This window comes from Sciurus vulgaris (genome assembly GCF_902686455.1).
Source record: "Sciurus vulgaris genome assembly, chromosome: 17".
Lineage (NCBI taxonomy): Eukaryota > Metazoa > Chordata > Mammalia > Rodentia > Sciuridae > Sciurus > Sciurus vulgaris.
Window position 1 is genome coordinate 16,182,742 of NC_136478.1, and position 15,391 is coordinate 16,198,132.

At 39.7% G+C, this 15,391-nt stretch overlaps 1 protein-coding gene across 5 annotated transcripts in view; it reads right to left on the bottom strand.

Annotated features, from left to right (window-relative positions):
• NFAT5 (nuclear factor of activated T cells 5) overlaps positions 1-15,039 on the bottom strand; it is a 111,580-nt gene extending 96,541 nt beyond the window's left edge. The window contains exons 1-2 of one of the 5 annotated variants that reach the window (XM_079116836.1): positions 13,541-14,612; positions 11,757-11,810 (exon numbers count right to left, since the gene is read on the bottom strand). In XM_079116836.1, the coding sequence (XP_078972962.1) occupies positions 11,757-11,810; positions 13,541-13,613 (127 nt within the window). In that variant the 5' untranslated portion in view covers positions 13,614-14,612. Of the gene's footprint in view, positions 1-11,756; positions 11,811-13,540 lie in introns of all 5 variants that reach the window. The other 4 variants (XM_079116835.1, XM_079116842.1, XM_079116838.1 and 1 more) reach the window with 4 other exon arrangements.
• Between the last annotated feature and the right edge of the window lie 352 nt (positions 15,040-15,391).

Genomic DNA, 15,391 nt, shown 5'->3' on the forward strand with positions numbered 1-15,391 from the left:
CACAATCCACTCAGACTTCCAATCCTTCCATTCCTTCCCTCCTGGATTCACATTCACATTCATTCACTCCTTCAATAAATACTAAGAAACTGTCATATACAAAACACTTGTGCCTGGAGTATAAGAACACAGGGTACATTCCCTGCCCTTGAGAATCTTAACATTGTTACAATTTAGACGTGAGGTGGCCCCCAAAAGCTCCTGCTTGAGAGAATGCAAGAATGTTCAGAGGTGAGATGATTGGATTATGAGAGTGCTGGCCTGATCACTGGATTAATCCACTGATATAGATTAACTGTGGGGTAAATGAAAGCAGGTAGGGTGTGACTGGAAGAAGTAGGCAGCTGAGGGCAAGACCAGGAGGTTTGTATTTGTCCCTGAAGAGCAGAGGTGTCTTCCCCCACCGTCCCCCACTCACTCACTCTCTCTCTCACTCTCTGCTTCCCGGTTGCCATGTCCTGAACTGCTTTCTTCTGCCAACACCCTTCCACCATGATGTTCTGCCTCACCTCAGGTCCAGAGCTGATCGACCATGGACTCCAAAATAAAGTTTTAAGTTGTTCTTGAGAGATGTTTTAGTCACAGTAATCAAATAGTTGACTACAACCATATCAATTATATCTTCAAAATAAAAACTGGACTACACTAGATATTTTTTATGGTTTACTACATCTTTACACCTATAGCTGATTCTCATACTTTACAATTAGATTTGGACATTTTTTCCTGAACAGATGCATACTGATCAACCCTCATCCATGCGGGATACATTCCAAGACCCCCAAAGGATACCTGAAACCACACATAGTACAGAACTCGTTACACTACCTTTTTTTTCCTACACATAAGTATATAGTAAAGTGTAATTTACAAATTAGGCACAGTAGATATTAATAACTAATAAAACAATAATTATAACAATATGCTAAGATAAAAGTTATATGAATATGGTCTCCCTCTGTTGACACAGTAAAGACAAATATAATATTTTCTAGCTGGGTACAGTGGTGTAGGCAGGTAATCTCATCAACTCAAGAGGCTAAGGCAGGAAGACAGAGCCTGGGCAGCTTAGTGACGCCCTGAGCAATTTAGCAAGACCCTGTTCTCAAAAAATTAAAGGACTGGGGATACAACACAGTAGTTAAGCACCCCAGGTTCAATTCCCAGCATCAAGAGAAAAAGAAAGAAAGAAAAAGTTAAAAGGACTGGGATAAGGTTCAGTGGTACAATGCAGGGGTTCAATCTCCAGTACCATAAAGAATAATAAATAAAAATAAATATAATGTAAATTTGGGGGGGATTGAGATTGAACAGGGTACTTTACCATTGAGCTTACATCCCCAGCCTGTTTTGCTGTTTTTGTTTTTTTAATTTGAAACACGCTCAGTCTACCTGGGTTGCTGAGGCTGGCCTCAAATTTGCAATCCTCTTGCTTCAGCCTCCCAATTCTCTGGAATCACAGGGCAGGGTGGGTCACTGTACTAGATAAAATGTAAAACTTCCTTAAAAACAAATTTTAACCACACATAGTGACAAATACCTGCAATCCTAGCAACTTGGTAGATGAAGCAGGAGGATTCCAAATTTTAGGTTGACGTGGGCAATTTAGCAAAATCCTATCTCAAAATAAAAATTTCTGGAAAGGGCTCGGGATATAGGTCAGTGGTACAGGGCTTTTCTAGCAAGCATGAGGCCCTGGGCTTGATCCCTTGCCTGAAAATAAATAAATCTCTAAGAAACCTACACTTTGGAATTTATAGGCATCCCTATAATCCCAGTGACTCAAGAAACTGAGGCAGGAGAATCCCAAGTTCAAGACCAGCCTCAGCAAATTTAGTGAGGCCCTAAGAAACTGAGACCCTGTCTCAAAAACAATAAAAAACAGGGGGCTCCACATATACTCAGTAGAAAAGCAATCCTAGTTTTAATCCCCAGTACCAAAATTAATAATAATAAAAGAATAAATGAGCCGGTTGAGGTGATGCATACCTGCAATCCCAGGCACTCAGGAGGCTAAGGCAGGAGGACCACAAATTTGAAAGCAGATATAGTAATCTACCAAGATTTTGTCTCAGAATAAATTTTTTAAAAATGACTGAGGATGTAGGTCCAGTGGTAGAGTTTTCTTCAGTTCAATCCACGGTACTGGTGGGAAAAAAAAGAAAGAGCTAGGCAGGGCGGTGCACAACTACAATTCCAGGAACTTGGGAGGGCTCAGGCAGGAGGATCCTGATCGCAAGGCCCTAAGCAACTTAGTGAGATCCTGTCTCAAAATTTAAAAGGGCTGGGGATGTAGCACAGGGGTAAAGAGCCCTCAGCCGGGTTCAATTCCCAGCACCAAAAAAAAAAAAAAAAAATATATATATATATATAAATATATATATATATTTCATATATATATATGAAAGAGCAAAAAACGTATTACCTTTATGCCGTTTTTAAAAATACTATGTTCCCTATGTTCAATGGTGGTAGAACAAAAAAACTTAAAAAAGAAAAGAATATATACTATATAAATTCATTTTTGTGAAATTCTAAAAAAAAGGGCAAAACTAATCTATGGTAAAGAAAAGCCAATCAGTAGTTCCCTGGGGCTGAAATGAGTACGATTCACTACAAAGGAATAAGTAGCTTTACTGAGTGATGAAAATATTCTATACCTTGACTATGTTGACTATTCAAACATAAACACTTGTAAAAAACTCACAGAACACCCAGGATGGTGCATACTCCTGTAATCCTAGCTACTGGGAGTCTGAGGGAGGATCAGAAGTTCAAAGCCAGCCTCAACAACTTAGCAAGGCCCTAGCAACTTGGTGAGACCCTGGCTCCAAATAAAAATTAAAAAGGGCTATAGATGTGGGTCAATAGTTATGCATCTCCGGCTTCAATCCCTGGTTTCAAAGAAAAATAAAAATAAAAATTCAAGGAACATTTAAAATGGATGCACTTCTGTACTTCTCTAATGAACGTTTTGTTAAAAAAAAAAAAAAAAAAAGGTATAAAAGGATACAAGAACACTATTGAATAGAAGCAACAAAAGTATCGAGTGTCATGCAAAAATAAACCAAAAGATGGAAGGGGCAGATTAGGGAAAAAAAGAAAGAAAAAGAAAAATGGAAAGGAAAACCAAAGTAAATTAATAAAACTCTATGGGAAATAAAACTATTCACATAGTATTTTATAGTTTTCAAACCCCTTCAACATTATTTTAATTGTTTTCCCTTTAAGTCTTAATTAAGTAAGCACTGATAATGTCTCTAAAGAAAAGGAATGTTCAGTGATTTCCCATAGGATCTCAGAATTTGACCCAAAATTTTGAAATTCCTAACACAGAACTTTCAGAAAGTTCCAGAAACAAAGACCAACCATAGCAAGAAACAGAACTAATTCCTAAGGCTCCTATTAGTAGTTTCTTCTACTGATCATTGCTTCTGAAATTTATCTCTGAAATAGCCAGCAGAAATAAGGAGCAATGACTTCCATAAAAGTACTGCCAAAGAAATCAAGAGCCCAACCGGACCCCTCACTTCTAAATTCTCCTTAGACAGTGTCTTCTGCTTAATCTTCCTTCATTTTACCTGAGTCCCCCTATCAGCCAAGAAAGAGTTTCAACCAGCCAACTGCTTCAGTTAAATCTTAAAACTATCACCAAAGACAATGATTTGTTGATTGTGAATGTTAAAATTTTCCCCCAAGGGGTCATCATATTTTTACTGATTTCTATTGTGTGATTTTTCATTACAGTATGGAAACAAAGTAATAAAGAATCCAACACAAAATATTCTTTATATACCATTTTAACAGTAGTGTAATCTTATTAGGGTCCAAAGGGCAAATGCCCATTATCAAATGTTCGTGCTATACAAATCCATATAAGCTCATAACTCTAGAGTAAAACTGTTGAGTTCCAGCTGAGCACAAGGTGAGCAATGGTGCACAACAGGGAACAACTGTAATTCCAGCGTCTTGAGTCTGAAGCAAAAGGATCAAAAGTTTGAAGCCAGCCTCAGCAACTAAGTGAGGCCCTAAAGCTAGACTGTCTCAAAATTATTTAAAAAAAAAAATTCTTTTTTTAAATAAAAACACAAAACAAGCTGGCTTAGTTAAGAACTCTGGGTTCAATTCCCTTGTACCAAAAAAATAAAATAAAATAAGATAAAAATGTTGAGGTTCAAATTCCAGCCTGGTTCACCAGCTATGTAATCGTATAAAATTAATGAAAAATAAATTGAATCCCTCTGTACCTCAGTTTGCTTTAGCAGGGCATGGTGACACACACCTGTAATCTCAGCTACTCAGAGGCATGAGGATACCAAGTTCAAACCAGCCTGGGAAATTTAGCAAGACCCAGTATCAAAATAAAAAACTTAAAAAGTAGTTCAATGGGAGAGCACTTGCCTAGCATGTACAAGGCCCTGGCTTCCAACCCAATACTATAAAAAAATAAAAAGGGGGTTGAGGACTTAACTTACTGGCAGAGCACCTGCCTAGCATGTGCAAGGCCCTCAGTTCAGTCCTTCGCCCTGAAAAAAAAAAAAAAAAGAAAGAAAAGAAAAAAAAGAAAGATTAAGTCGATTTTTTTAATTAAAACTAATTTTATAAATGTAATCAACTACTTACCTCACCATTAGAAATATCTTATTTTCAAAGCTAAGCACCAAATTGAGTAAAGTAGTACTCACAATGTTTTCTGAATGGGAAAGAAATGTTAAACATTTATGGCTGGAAAGCAATAATAGCCATCACCTATTTATTAAGTAAGTATTACCGATAAAGGCTGGGAATGTAACTCAATGGTACAGTGCACGTACAGTACATTGTCTAGCATGCACAAGACCCTGGGTTAATCCCTAGTACTGCAGGAAAAAAGAAAAAAGGCTGTGGGTGTAGCCTAGTGGTACAATGGTTGCCTAGCATGTGGGAGGTCCTGGGTTCAATCTTCAGCACCTCAAAAAATAAACAGAAGAGGAAAGTATTTTTAAAAAGTTAGTAGGGGCCAGGGACATGGTGGTGTACACCTATAATCCCAGTGGCTCAGGAGGCTGAGGCTGGAGCAATTTAGTGAGGCTCTAAGCAACTCAGCAAGACCTTGTCTTTAAAAAAAAAATACAAAAAGGGCTGGCAATATGGTCCAGTGGTTAAATGCCCCTGTGTTCAATCCTCAATACCAAGAATAAAATAAAAAGTTAGTAAGAATAAACCAGGTGTGGTGGTGCACACCAGTAATCCCAGTAAGACTGAGAGACTGAGTCAGGAAGATCAAAGTTTCCAGGTCTCAAAATAAAAAATAAAATTGGATGCGGGGCTGGAATTGTAACTCAGTAGTAGAGTGCTTACATAGCATGTGTGAGGCACTGGCTTGGATCTTCACCACCACAAAAAAATAAATAATAAAGTAAAGGTATTATGTCCATCTGCAACTAAAAATATATATATTTTTTAAAAATTGGATGAGGATAGAGCTCAGTGGTAGTGTGTCCCTGGGATTTAATCCCCAGTACCATAAAAATAAAAGTTATTAAGATTAAAAATAAATAAGGAAAAAAAACTGAAATCTCACTCATGTAATATATCTTCAATTCAAATCATTAGAGATATATTTTTATCACAGAATCAGGTTTTATTTATATTTCAAAGCTAAACCCATTATCTGTGGTTAATACATAAAGAAAATGTCTACCTTTTCATTCAACGTTTATAATTAGCATCTTATAAACCTTGTTATTTTTTAAACTTGATTTTCATTAACACAACAGCAAATAAAAGACACACAAATCTCTTTTATGTAACTTGAAATAAAATCTGAGCCAATAACAAGAAAATAATATAGTAAGCAACAGTTCTATTGAAGAATGTCTTTTTTCTCACTAACATTAACAGGACTATTCTGTGTCACTAAATAATCAGGCCTAGCTGATCTCTCACATAATTTGATTTATTGATTTATTGATTTATTTAAAGGGGACTGAACTCAGGGGCACTTAACCACTGAGCCACATCCCCAGCCCTTTTTCTTTTTCTTTTTTTCCCCATCTTTTTTGTTTGTTTGATTGGTACTGGGAAGTGAATCCAGGGGCACTTAACCACTGAGCTACATTCTCAGTCCTTTTCTTTGTATTTTATTTAGAGACAGGGTCTCACTGAGCTTCTCAGGGACTCACTAAATTGTTATGCTGACTTTGAACTTGCCATCTTCCTGCCTCAGCCTACCCAGTCGCTGGGGTTATAGGCATGTGCCACTGCACCCAGACAATCTTTTTTATTTATAAGTACCTGCTATTTCCAATATAAAATATAATCTAATGAGTCTACTTTTTCTAATAAAAAGTGGCTATTTTTATATGTAATATTGGTCACAATAGGAAATGTTTTTCTGCATTACCACTTTCAACTTTAGGGGACTACTACAGAAGAGTCAAGAGTGAATCAACTATTCAGGAGGCTGAGGCAGGAGGATTGCAAATTCAAGGCCAGCCTGGGCAACTTAGTAAGACCCTGTCTTAAAATAAAAGACTGGGGATGTAACTCAGTACTAAAGCACCCCTGGATTTCATCACCACTACAGGGCAGGGGGTGGAGGGGAATGAATCAAGCCTACCATGGCCCAACCCTATAATCCTAGAGACTCAAGAGAAGCTGAGGCAGAAGGATTGTAAATTCAAAGCTAACCTCAGCAATTCAGTGAAGCCCTAAGCAATTTACCAAGATGCTGTCTTAAATAAAAAATGAAAAAGGGGTTGGAGATGTAGCTAAGCACCTGAGTTCAATTCCTGGTACCAAAAAATAAATAAATAATAATGAATCAAGATCAGACCATGAAACACATGATTAGAATATGGATTTATATCCATTTCTTTTAATAAGCAAATTCTAGTATTAAATGAAATCAAGTACTGGGGATATGGCTCAAGAGCAGAGCACTTGCCTAGTATGTATAAAGCTCAGGATTCAATCTCCAGTACAAAACAAAAGAATATAATGAAAGCAGAATTTAGGCAGCTACGAAAATAGATGATTAGGGGGCTAGGGTTGTGGTTCAGTGGTAGAGTGCTTGCCTAACACATGTGAGGCACTGGGTCGATACTCAGCATCACATAAAATAAAATAAATAAAACAAAGTTATTAAAAAAATGACAGGAAATCAGAGACATGGATTCTACTGGCAGAAGGCAGAGGTGAACTAGAAATGATTTTTCACATTATGAACTTATTTCCATAATTATATTCTTAATTTACAAGAATGGATCCATACAGATAAATACTAAACAAGAAAATAATTCGACAGTTTACTTTTAAAGTGTTTTTGATAAATCCTTTCTAATAAAATATCTTTATATGTATCATCACATAGGTGTTTTATGGTCTAACTACTTAACATGGGTCCTTGCAAGAGAAATAAAACATGCTTAATGGCAAATAAGAAATATTACATGAAGTTATGACTGGTGATATAACTCAGTGGTAGAGCACTTGCCTAACATGCAGGAAGCCCTGGGTCTTATTCCCAGTACTGGGGCATGGGAGGGGGAATTCCATAAAGTCAATAAAACACTGCTGTTATTTCTAGGATTTCCAGTTGTCTATAGTTGTACATTCATGATAATCAAACAGACTGGCAATAGTTGGGAAAAAAATAGTTGTTTTCTCCTAAGTCATTAAATTTTCTCTTAAAAATCTGTCTTGGGGCTGGTGAGATAGTTCAGTAGGTAGAGTGCTTGCCTTGCAAGCACAAGGCCCTAGGTTTGATCCCAGCACTGCAAAAAAAAAAAAAAAAAAAAAACTGCCTTAAATGTTTAAATCATGTCAAGATTATAACAGACTAGCACTGAACTCTTAACCAATTCTTAATTCATAATGTTAACCAATTCTTTAATCCATTCTTTAATCCATAATGTTATCCCTTAGGCCTTTTAAAAGCATTTAAAGGGGTTGGGGGCATAGTTCAGTGGTAGAGTGCTTGCTTAGCATGCACAAGGCCTTGGGTTCCATCCATAGTACTCCAAAATAAAAGAACAAAAGCATTTCAATATTTAATTCTATTGTTTTTCTCTATTTTCTTCAATTTGCTTATTTATTTTTCCCATTCTGTGATTTTCCACCTTGTTATCTTACACCTTTATATTTCTAGAATGACCTCTTAATCTATTTGTTTACTTTCATTTAGCTACATTTCTTTTAGTTTTGTTGTTGTTGTTGTTGTTTTTTTTTTTTTTTTTTTGGTATGGCAAACAAAGTATACCAAAATGGGTATTTTGCAGTACAGAATAAGAAATGATAACTTCTCTGTAGCTCAATTTTTTTCTAGGCATTTCAAAGAAGATTCCTAGGTTTAGAGGCTGAAATTTGAACCTAAGTACAAATCATTTTATTTTAAAAAATATATACAAGCTATGTTCTTTCAAGATAAGGAAAACAGGCAGTGGCCCAAACCTGTAATCCCAGTGGTGGTGGAGACTGGTGCAAGAGGATTTTGAGTTCAAAACCAGCCTCAGCAATTTAGGGCAGCACTTAGCAACTCAGTGAGACCTTGTCTCTAAATGAAATACAAAAAGGGCTGGGAATGTGGCTCAGTGCTTAAGGGCCCCTGGGTTCAATTCCGGGTACCAAAAAAAAAAAAAAAAAAGTTAAGGAAAATACAAAAACAACAACTAAAAATCTGTGGTATAGCCTGGCGCCATCCGCCTGTAATCCCAGTGGCTGGGGGTGAGGCGGGGGTCTAAGGCAGGAGGATAAAAGCCAGCCTCAGCAACAGTGCCAGTGCTAAGCAACTCAGTGAGACCCTATCTTTAAAAAAATTACAAAAAAGGGCTGGGGATGTGGCTCAGTGGTTGAATGCACCCAAGTTCAATGACTGATATTCGCTCCCCCAAAAAATCTGTAGTATATACTTTTGTCCAGGATATTTTGCATTAAAAATACAAGTTATTTTTAATATAATTGTAACAGCACCATTTTTATTTTATTAAAGGGGTTACATGTTAATTGTGAGATCATCAGTAACATCATTTTAATGGTTATATATTATTGCATTAATTAGCCAGGCCCCTTTTGCCACTGTTAAGTAGTTACCACATTAAATAAAAAGATGGTAGTAAGAAGGACCAGCTCTTAAAAACACATGATAGTTATATAAGAGATATATACTATCCTTGGCAATTTTTTCTTCAAATGGTAGATATTTTGAATCTACTTCTGAAGCTTAATAATATTCAACTGTAGATTTTCTAACTTGTTTTCCTAAAAGAATTTAAATTTTGAAAAGGTATGTTCTATTAAAAAATTAACATTTTATCATACCAGTTACTTAAATTCCTCACTCTGGGCTGTATTTTTAATTACTAGAAGGAAATCTAGACTACTGATGTAAAGTCTGCATAAATATTACTTGACAATGCTTGATAAAAATACAAGGAGTTTTTACAGGACAGTAGTTAAGTAGTTTAGTGAAAAGACTTAAGTCAGAAACATGGCTCTATAACTTACTCCTATGTGATTCAGGTAAATTACTCATCTCCATAGTGGGATGGTTTCTAACAACCATTTCCAACTGTTATAAAAATTCAGTTAGCTCATATAGTGAAGTTCTTGGCACATGGTAAGCACTCTATTGACGTTTGCTGTTTAATGATTTTTAAGTTAACTAACATTTATTGAGTATCTACTATATACTAAATTAAATACTTTACATGAATTCTCCTTGAATAATCTTCACAACAACTGAGGATGATGATACTACTATTGACCCCATTTAAAGATGAGAATATTAAAGTATAAAGATTAAATGAAGCCATGTGCAGTAGCAGAAGCCTGTAATCCAAGTGACTCGGGAGGCTGAGGCAGGAGGATCACAAGTTTAAAACCAACCTCAGCAACTTAACGAGACCCTAAGCAACTTAGGGAGACCCCGTCTCAAAATAAAAATGAAACAGGCTGGGGATGTGGTTCAGTGGTTAAGCACCCCTGGGTTCAATTCCCAGCATGGGAGAAAAATAAAATAACCTCAGTAATGGGTATGTGGGAATTCATTTCTATTCTCTTTACTTTTATGTATTCTTTAAAAAGTTCAAATTAAAGGTTAAAAAGTAGCAATGGGTTAGCACAGATTAAATACTTCACTAAATAAGCAAACAACTTTCTTATGATATCTCATGTCAAAAATTCAAAAAGGACATAACATGCTAGATACCTGCACATTTTTGCATTTTATACATAATCTGTAAAAGGGTGGTCTTAATTGTCGACTAGCCTCTAAACCAAAATGAAAAATTAACAGAGGCGAAAACATGTAAACTCACATATTAAATGCTTGTATGTATTTCCATCAATTAGTTAAAAATATATGCTTAAATAATTACCACTTTTTCTTCCATATCTCTCTCCTGCCTAATAACCTCTATGATTATAACACCAGTTTGTTGCCCAGGAAATAGGATGCTACACAAATTTATGACTCCACAATACAGTCACAAAATGAAGAACATTAAAAAACAGAAGACATCTGCTTCACTAAGAGACACCTCTGAAAATCTTTCTTCAGATTATAGTTTCAAAAATATTTGATACAAGTCACATTAATACATACTAGTTCACTAAACTAAAGAGAGATCTATTTTTACAGAAAGAATATTAAAAGTTTAAAGAGGTAAAATCACTTGCCCCAGGTCACAGAGCTAATAAATTGCTAAACTGGTATTCAAAGTTAACCTCAATTACAATATCCACTTTCCCCTCACTATATCAGACTACCTTTAAGCAAGGGAAAAAACCTACACTCAAATCAGACTTAAATATTGGGGGCCTTCTTGAAGTGGGCCATAAAATGTTCGAGTTACTGACTGTGTGTGTGTGTGTGTGTGTGTATATATATACACACACACACATATATATGTGTGTCTGTGTGTGTGTGTGTGTGTGTGTGTGTGTGTGTGTGTATTTCCTAGTGGCACCTTGGCATGGATAACGGAGCACTAAAAACACAGAGAGCATTGTTTCTACTATTGTGGGACCCCCCCCCCCCCAAGTCTCTTAATTTCAGCCTGTTTCTCATTTCTATAATGGGAAAATTAACATCCTTGCTGTCCAAATCCAGGATTATAAAATTCAAAGATGATAAATGTGAAATCTACAAAACCTATTTAAAAACACAGAATATTTGATGTCTTAAAATGCTAAAAACAATACAAAATGAAGTTTTCTAAATTGTCAGCTGTTTATTCTCAGATTTCATAAACATTTCCAGAACTTTCTAAAGCCCCTTTTTCTAAGCGTAACTTAATCATCTCTATTACATGGCTTTTCTTATCCTTAAATATAATGTAATAGAGATAACAACATTTTTGTGAATAAATGTTTGAAATATTCAGCATACAAAAGTTTGGAATTTAGTATGTGTTTGGTGGCACTCTTGTAGTTATTAATTCATCTTAATGTTTAAGCCTTTCAACATCTGGTTTGTGTATAAAAAAGAATAAAGATCTGGAAATCTACAGTAGTACCCAACACATAATTTAAAATGATTTTTGTGGGTTTTTTTTTCAATGCTTCTCAAAGCAAACACAACAGCCAAAAAGCACTTCAAACACAGCAACAAAATCCACTGAAACACTCAGCTGCTCTAAAAGAAGGATCAGTCTCTTTAGGAGAAAACTACATTGTGTGAGTTTGCAAAGTTTCACACTTTCCCATTTAAATTCCATTTCAGAGAAAGTCTTTGCATACTAACACAATATACTTTAAAATGGCACTTTGCTGACCTTCCAATAGTCCAACTCTATGAAAATTCTGTGATGGGTGTAACTTCTGAGAATCTGAAAAACACAAAAAGCATTAAGCACTTTTTATGCTGGATGAGAAAAAAATGCCAAGGATAGCATACATTTCTTATATAACTATCATATATTTTTAAGAACTAAGGCCCATATTTGTGTTATATTCACTATAAAAGGAAGGTTGAATTGCCTCTACATTGGTCTCTAAATTAAACTTAGATTTTAATAAAGTATTTGTTTCATGGAAAATTATCTGACGATTACTGCCCAAATGGTGTTAGTGTCTTAACTATTTTTAGCATCCAAGTGTACCACATTAGTCCTTCTCTAAGATTCATCTCTTGATATTATCTTCCTTCTGGCACTCAAAACCACAATATTTCTTAACTACTTCAAGTAACGTTGTCCGAAAAATATCCACAGGATGGTTGGTGACTGCCAACTAAAGTCAAGGAAGCAACAGACAATGGTTACAGTAACTAAGTAGGATTCTGTATACAAACTCAATAGTCAGTCCATAAAGTCCAGTATCTATCTTCCAGAGTAAACCACCTTACTCTGATTCACTAAACAACTTAAATACATTAATGTGAAACTGAAGACCTTGTTTTGTTTGTTTATGTTGGAGGGGGTGGAATCAAGTGATGGATGCATGAAACCAAAAACAGGTGAAACACTGAATTTCTCAGGAAAAGGGTTCTCCTGGCATTTTATTTTTTTTAATATAATGAAATGAACAGTTAACCAGTTATGTCTTTGCCTTGTCCTAGTAGCTGAAAGAGTGATGAGTGCAGTGCGAGTATTTTGGTTTGATGCCCCTCGCACAGGGAACCTGTTCTGACACATTCTTGTGGTGTCCAGTATAGGAATTTAACGTCAATAGCGATCAGCCCAAGTGTTAATATTTGAGATGCTGGGAATCCCCTGCAGGCCTTAGCCAAGAAGAGTTTTAAAATGGGAATCTCTGTCCACTGTCGGTTCCCTGCAAGAAGCCCTTGAACAGCAAAGAAGAGAAAATTCTCAAAGGACAGCGTCTGTGCCTGAGCCTGATACTCCAGAGAGAGGAGAGGAATAAAACTAATGCAGAGACAGCACCCCTATCTTTGTAACAGAGAGGGAGAACTAAGTAATTAGAATGCCACGGAGGTGGGAAAAGAAAATTCGGGCCCTTTCCAGCGAAGATGACGAGGAAAGGAAGAACGCCTGGCCGAGGGGGGCCGTCCCGACAAGGGGAGGGAGTGGACTAGGCCAGAGGGAGAGGGGGGCAGAAAGACGGCGGGCGCACAAACAAGCCAAAGCGGGGGGATGGTGACCCTGCCCCCAGAACCAGCCCCCCGGCCACGCCGCCCGCTGGGGGGCAACTCTGCAGGGGAGGAGATCCTGGAAGAAGGGGCCGTGGTGCCCCGATCGCCGCGGTCCCAGCGTGGGGCCCAGTCCCGGGCGATCCCCGGGCGGGGGAGGCCGGCGCGGGCTGCTCGCAGAGGGTGGCAGAGCCCGACCTGCCGCCGGCCGCTCGGAGCCATCGGTGCCGCAGAGAGCCGGGGCCGACCGAACGGGGCCCCGAGCCGCCCGCGGCTCCGCGGGGGAGGGGCCGCCGCTCCTCCGCTGCCCCTCCACCATCACTCGTCCCCCGCGCCGCTACCCCGCCGCCGCCCGACTGGCTCGCAGGGTCCGGGCTTCGCCGCCCCCGCCCCGACGGGGACCCCCCGGGCTCCCCGGCGCCGGCGCTCCCCGCCCCCACGCCCCACCCCCCCCCAAGCCTGACTCACCTCGCGAGTAAAGGGACTTGGGCGATTCCAGGTCTAGGTCCGCGCTGAGCAATGAGATGAAGTCCGAGGGCATCGCAGCTCGACCCTGCCCGGCCCGAGGGCAGCGGGAGGGGGGGAGCGGCGGTGGCGGCGGCACCTCCTCTCCGGGACCGCGGGCACCGAACCGGGGGCGGCGAGGCGAGGGCGGCTGCTACTGCTGCCTCCTCCTCGAGGGCAGTGACTTCCACCGGGCCAAGGACCGACGAAACGGCGACGGGGTGGAGGGAAACTCCACGGGGACTGATTCCCGGCGAGCAAGGAGAGAGTTCAGGGCGGGGAAGGGGAGGGGGGGAGAGCCAACGGGTCCGTTTCGTGCTTCTCCTCAGCGAAAACTGACGGTCGCCGCCACCGCCGCCGCCGCTGACAGGAATCTGAGCCCCGCCCCCCGTGGGGCACTGCGCAGGCGCGGAGGGGGGCGCCCGAGAGCGGAGAAGAGCCGGGCGGCCGCCGGAGGGCGGCGAGGTGCGTCACGGAACAGCATCAACAAGGGCTTCGCTTCCTGCCGCAGCTGCCCCGGCGGCTGATCCCGAGCCGGGAAAGGGCCCCGCCGGCAGGGAGGGAGGGAGGCGGGGAGGCGTCGCACGCTGGGGCCCCGAGGAGGGAAAAGGTATTTGCACCGACCTGGTGGCGGCGAGCCTGAGGCGGCCTGCTCCGCGCCTCCGTGTGCTTAGGAGGACACCGACCCCGAGCAGCCTAGGTGCCTGCAAGGAAGGGAAGAACCCGGCGACTCGCGGCGGCCAAGGCCGGCGTTTCGCAGGCGAATGGAGTTTCGTCGTTTGGACAGCGACCAGCTCTTGGGGGTTTTCATAGCAGTGTCTACAATAAGCCGGCCAAAGGACTGTCAAACTCATTTCTTAATTAGGAAATGGTAGACCATATCCCCAAAACCCCAAGTTATCGGTTCTTTTTAATTAAAATATCTTCTTCCCTCCCTCCCCACACACCGGCCTTTGGAGACTGTAATTTATTACTTTTAAAAAATCCGATTGTGCTAGAGTGTCCGAAATTTACTCACAGTGGAAAATAAAAGACAATTTAAAAATTGGATCTTGTGACTCCACCTGGCTATTCTAGAGAGAATAAAGAAAAAAGCAAACCTAAAAGGCTACTCTTCCATACAGGTTTTAACTTTTTAGTTTTGTCCAAGGCAAGGATGGAGGAAGACCACCGGTAAATGAGTATTTGCTATTCTGTTCATGGGGGCCAAAAGTTTCCGTTGCAAAAACAAAAATCCTCACCTACACCGCAGACCGTTTCCTGACTCTTAATAGACTTCTGGGAATTTTTTAATCAAGTTATTAAAATATCAATTGGAGCTCAGGGTGTGCACCTTGAGAAATAAATTTAATCTTCTGTGGAATATTGATGCCAACAGCCACGTGGGTAAGGTTTTTGAGCTATTGGAGTTGGTTTCATTTCTGTTTTTGTTATTTTTTCTTAACAAAGAACTTATAAATTGTAAAAATCGGTCTGTAGAGTTACATACATGTAAGTAATTTTCAGACCCTCTCCCCCATGAATTTGGGCACTTTATAGGAACTCAGGAGTGCTGGGGCTAGGGAAAGAAGCTCTCAGAGAAGGAGGCCCCACTGCAGTTGTCTCTGGGTGGGCTCTTTACTAAGCTCTACCTGCACATCTAGAATTTAAACTTGTGTCATAAGAGACTACCTATCTTTCCATCTGAAAATCTGATTCAGATTGCCCAGTTATCGTCACAGAATTCTGTATAGCAAAGAAATCAACCCTGTGAACATTTTCTCCTGTCAAAAGGTAAGAAAGCTTTTCAGAGCCTCGCCAAGATGGCAAAGCAGA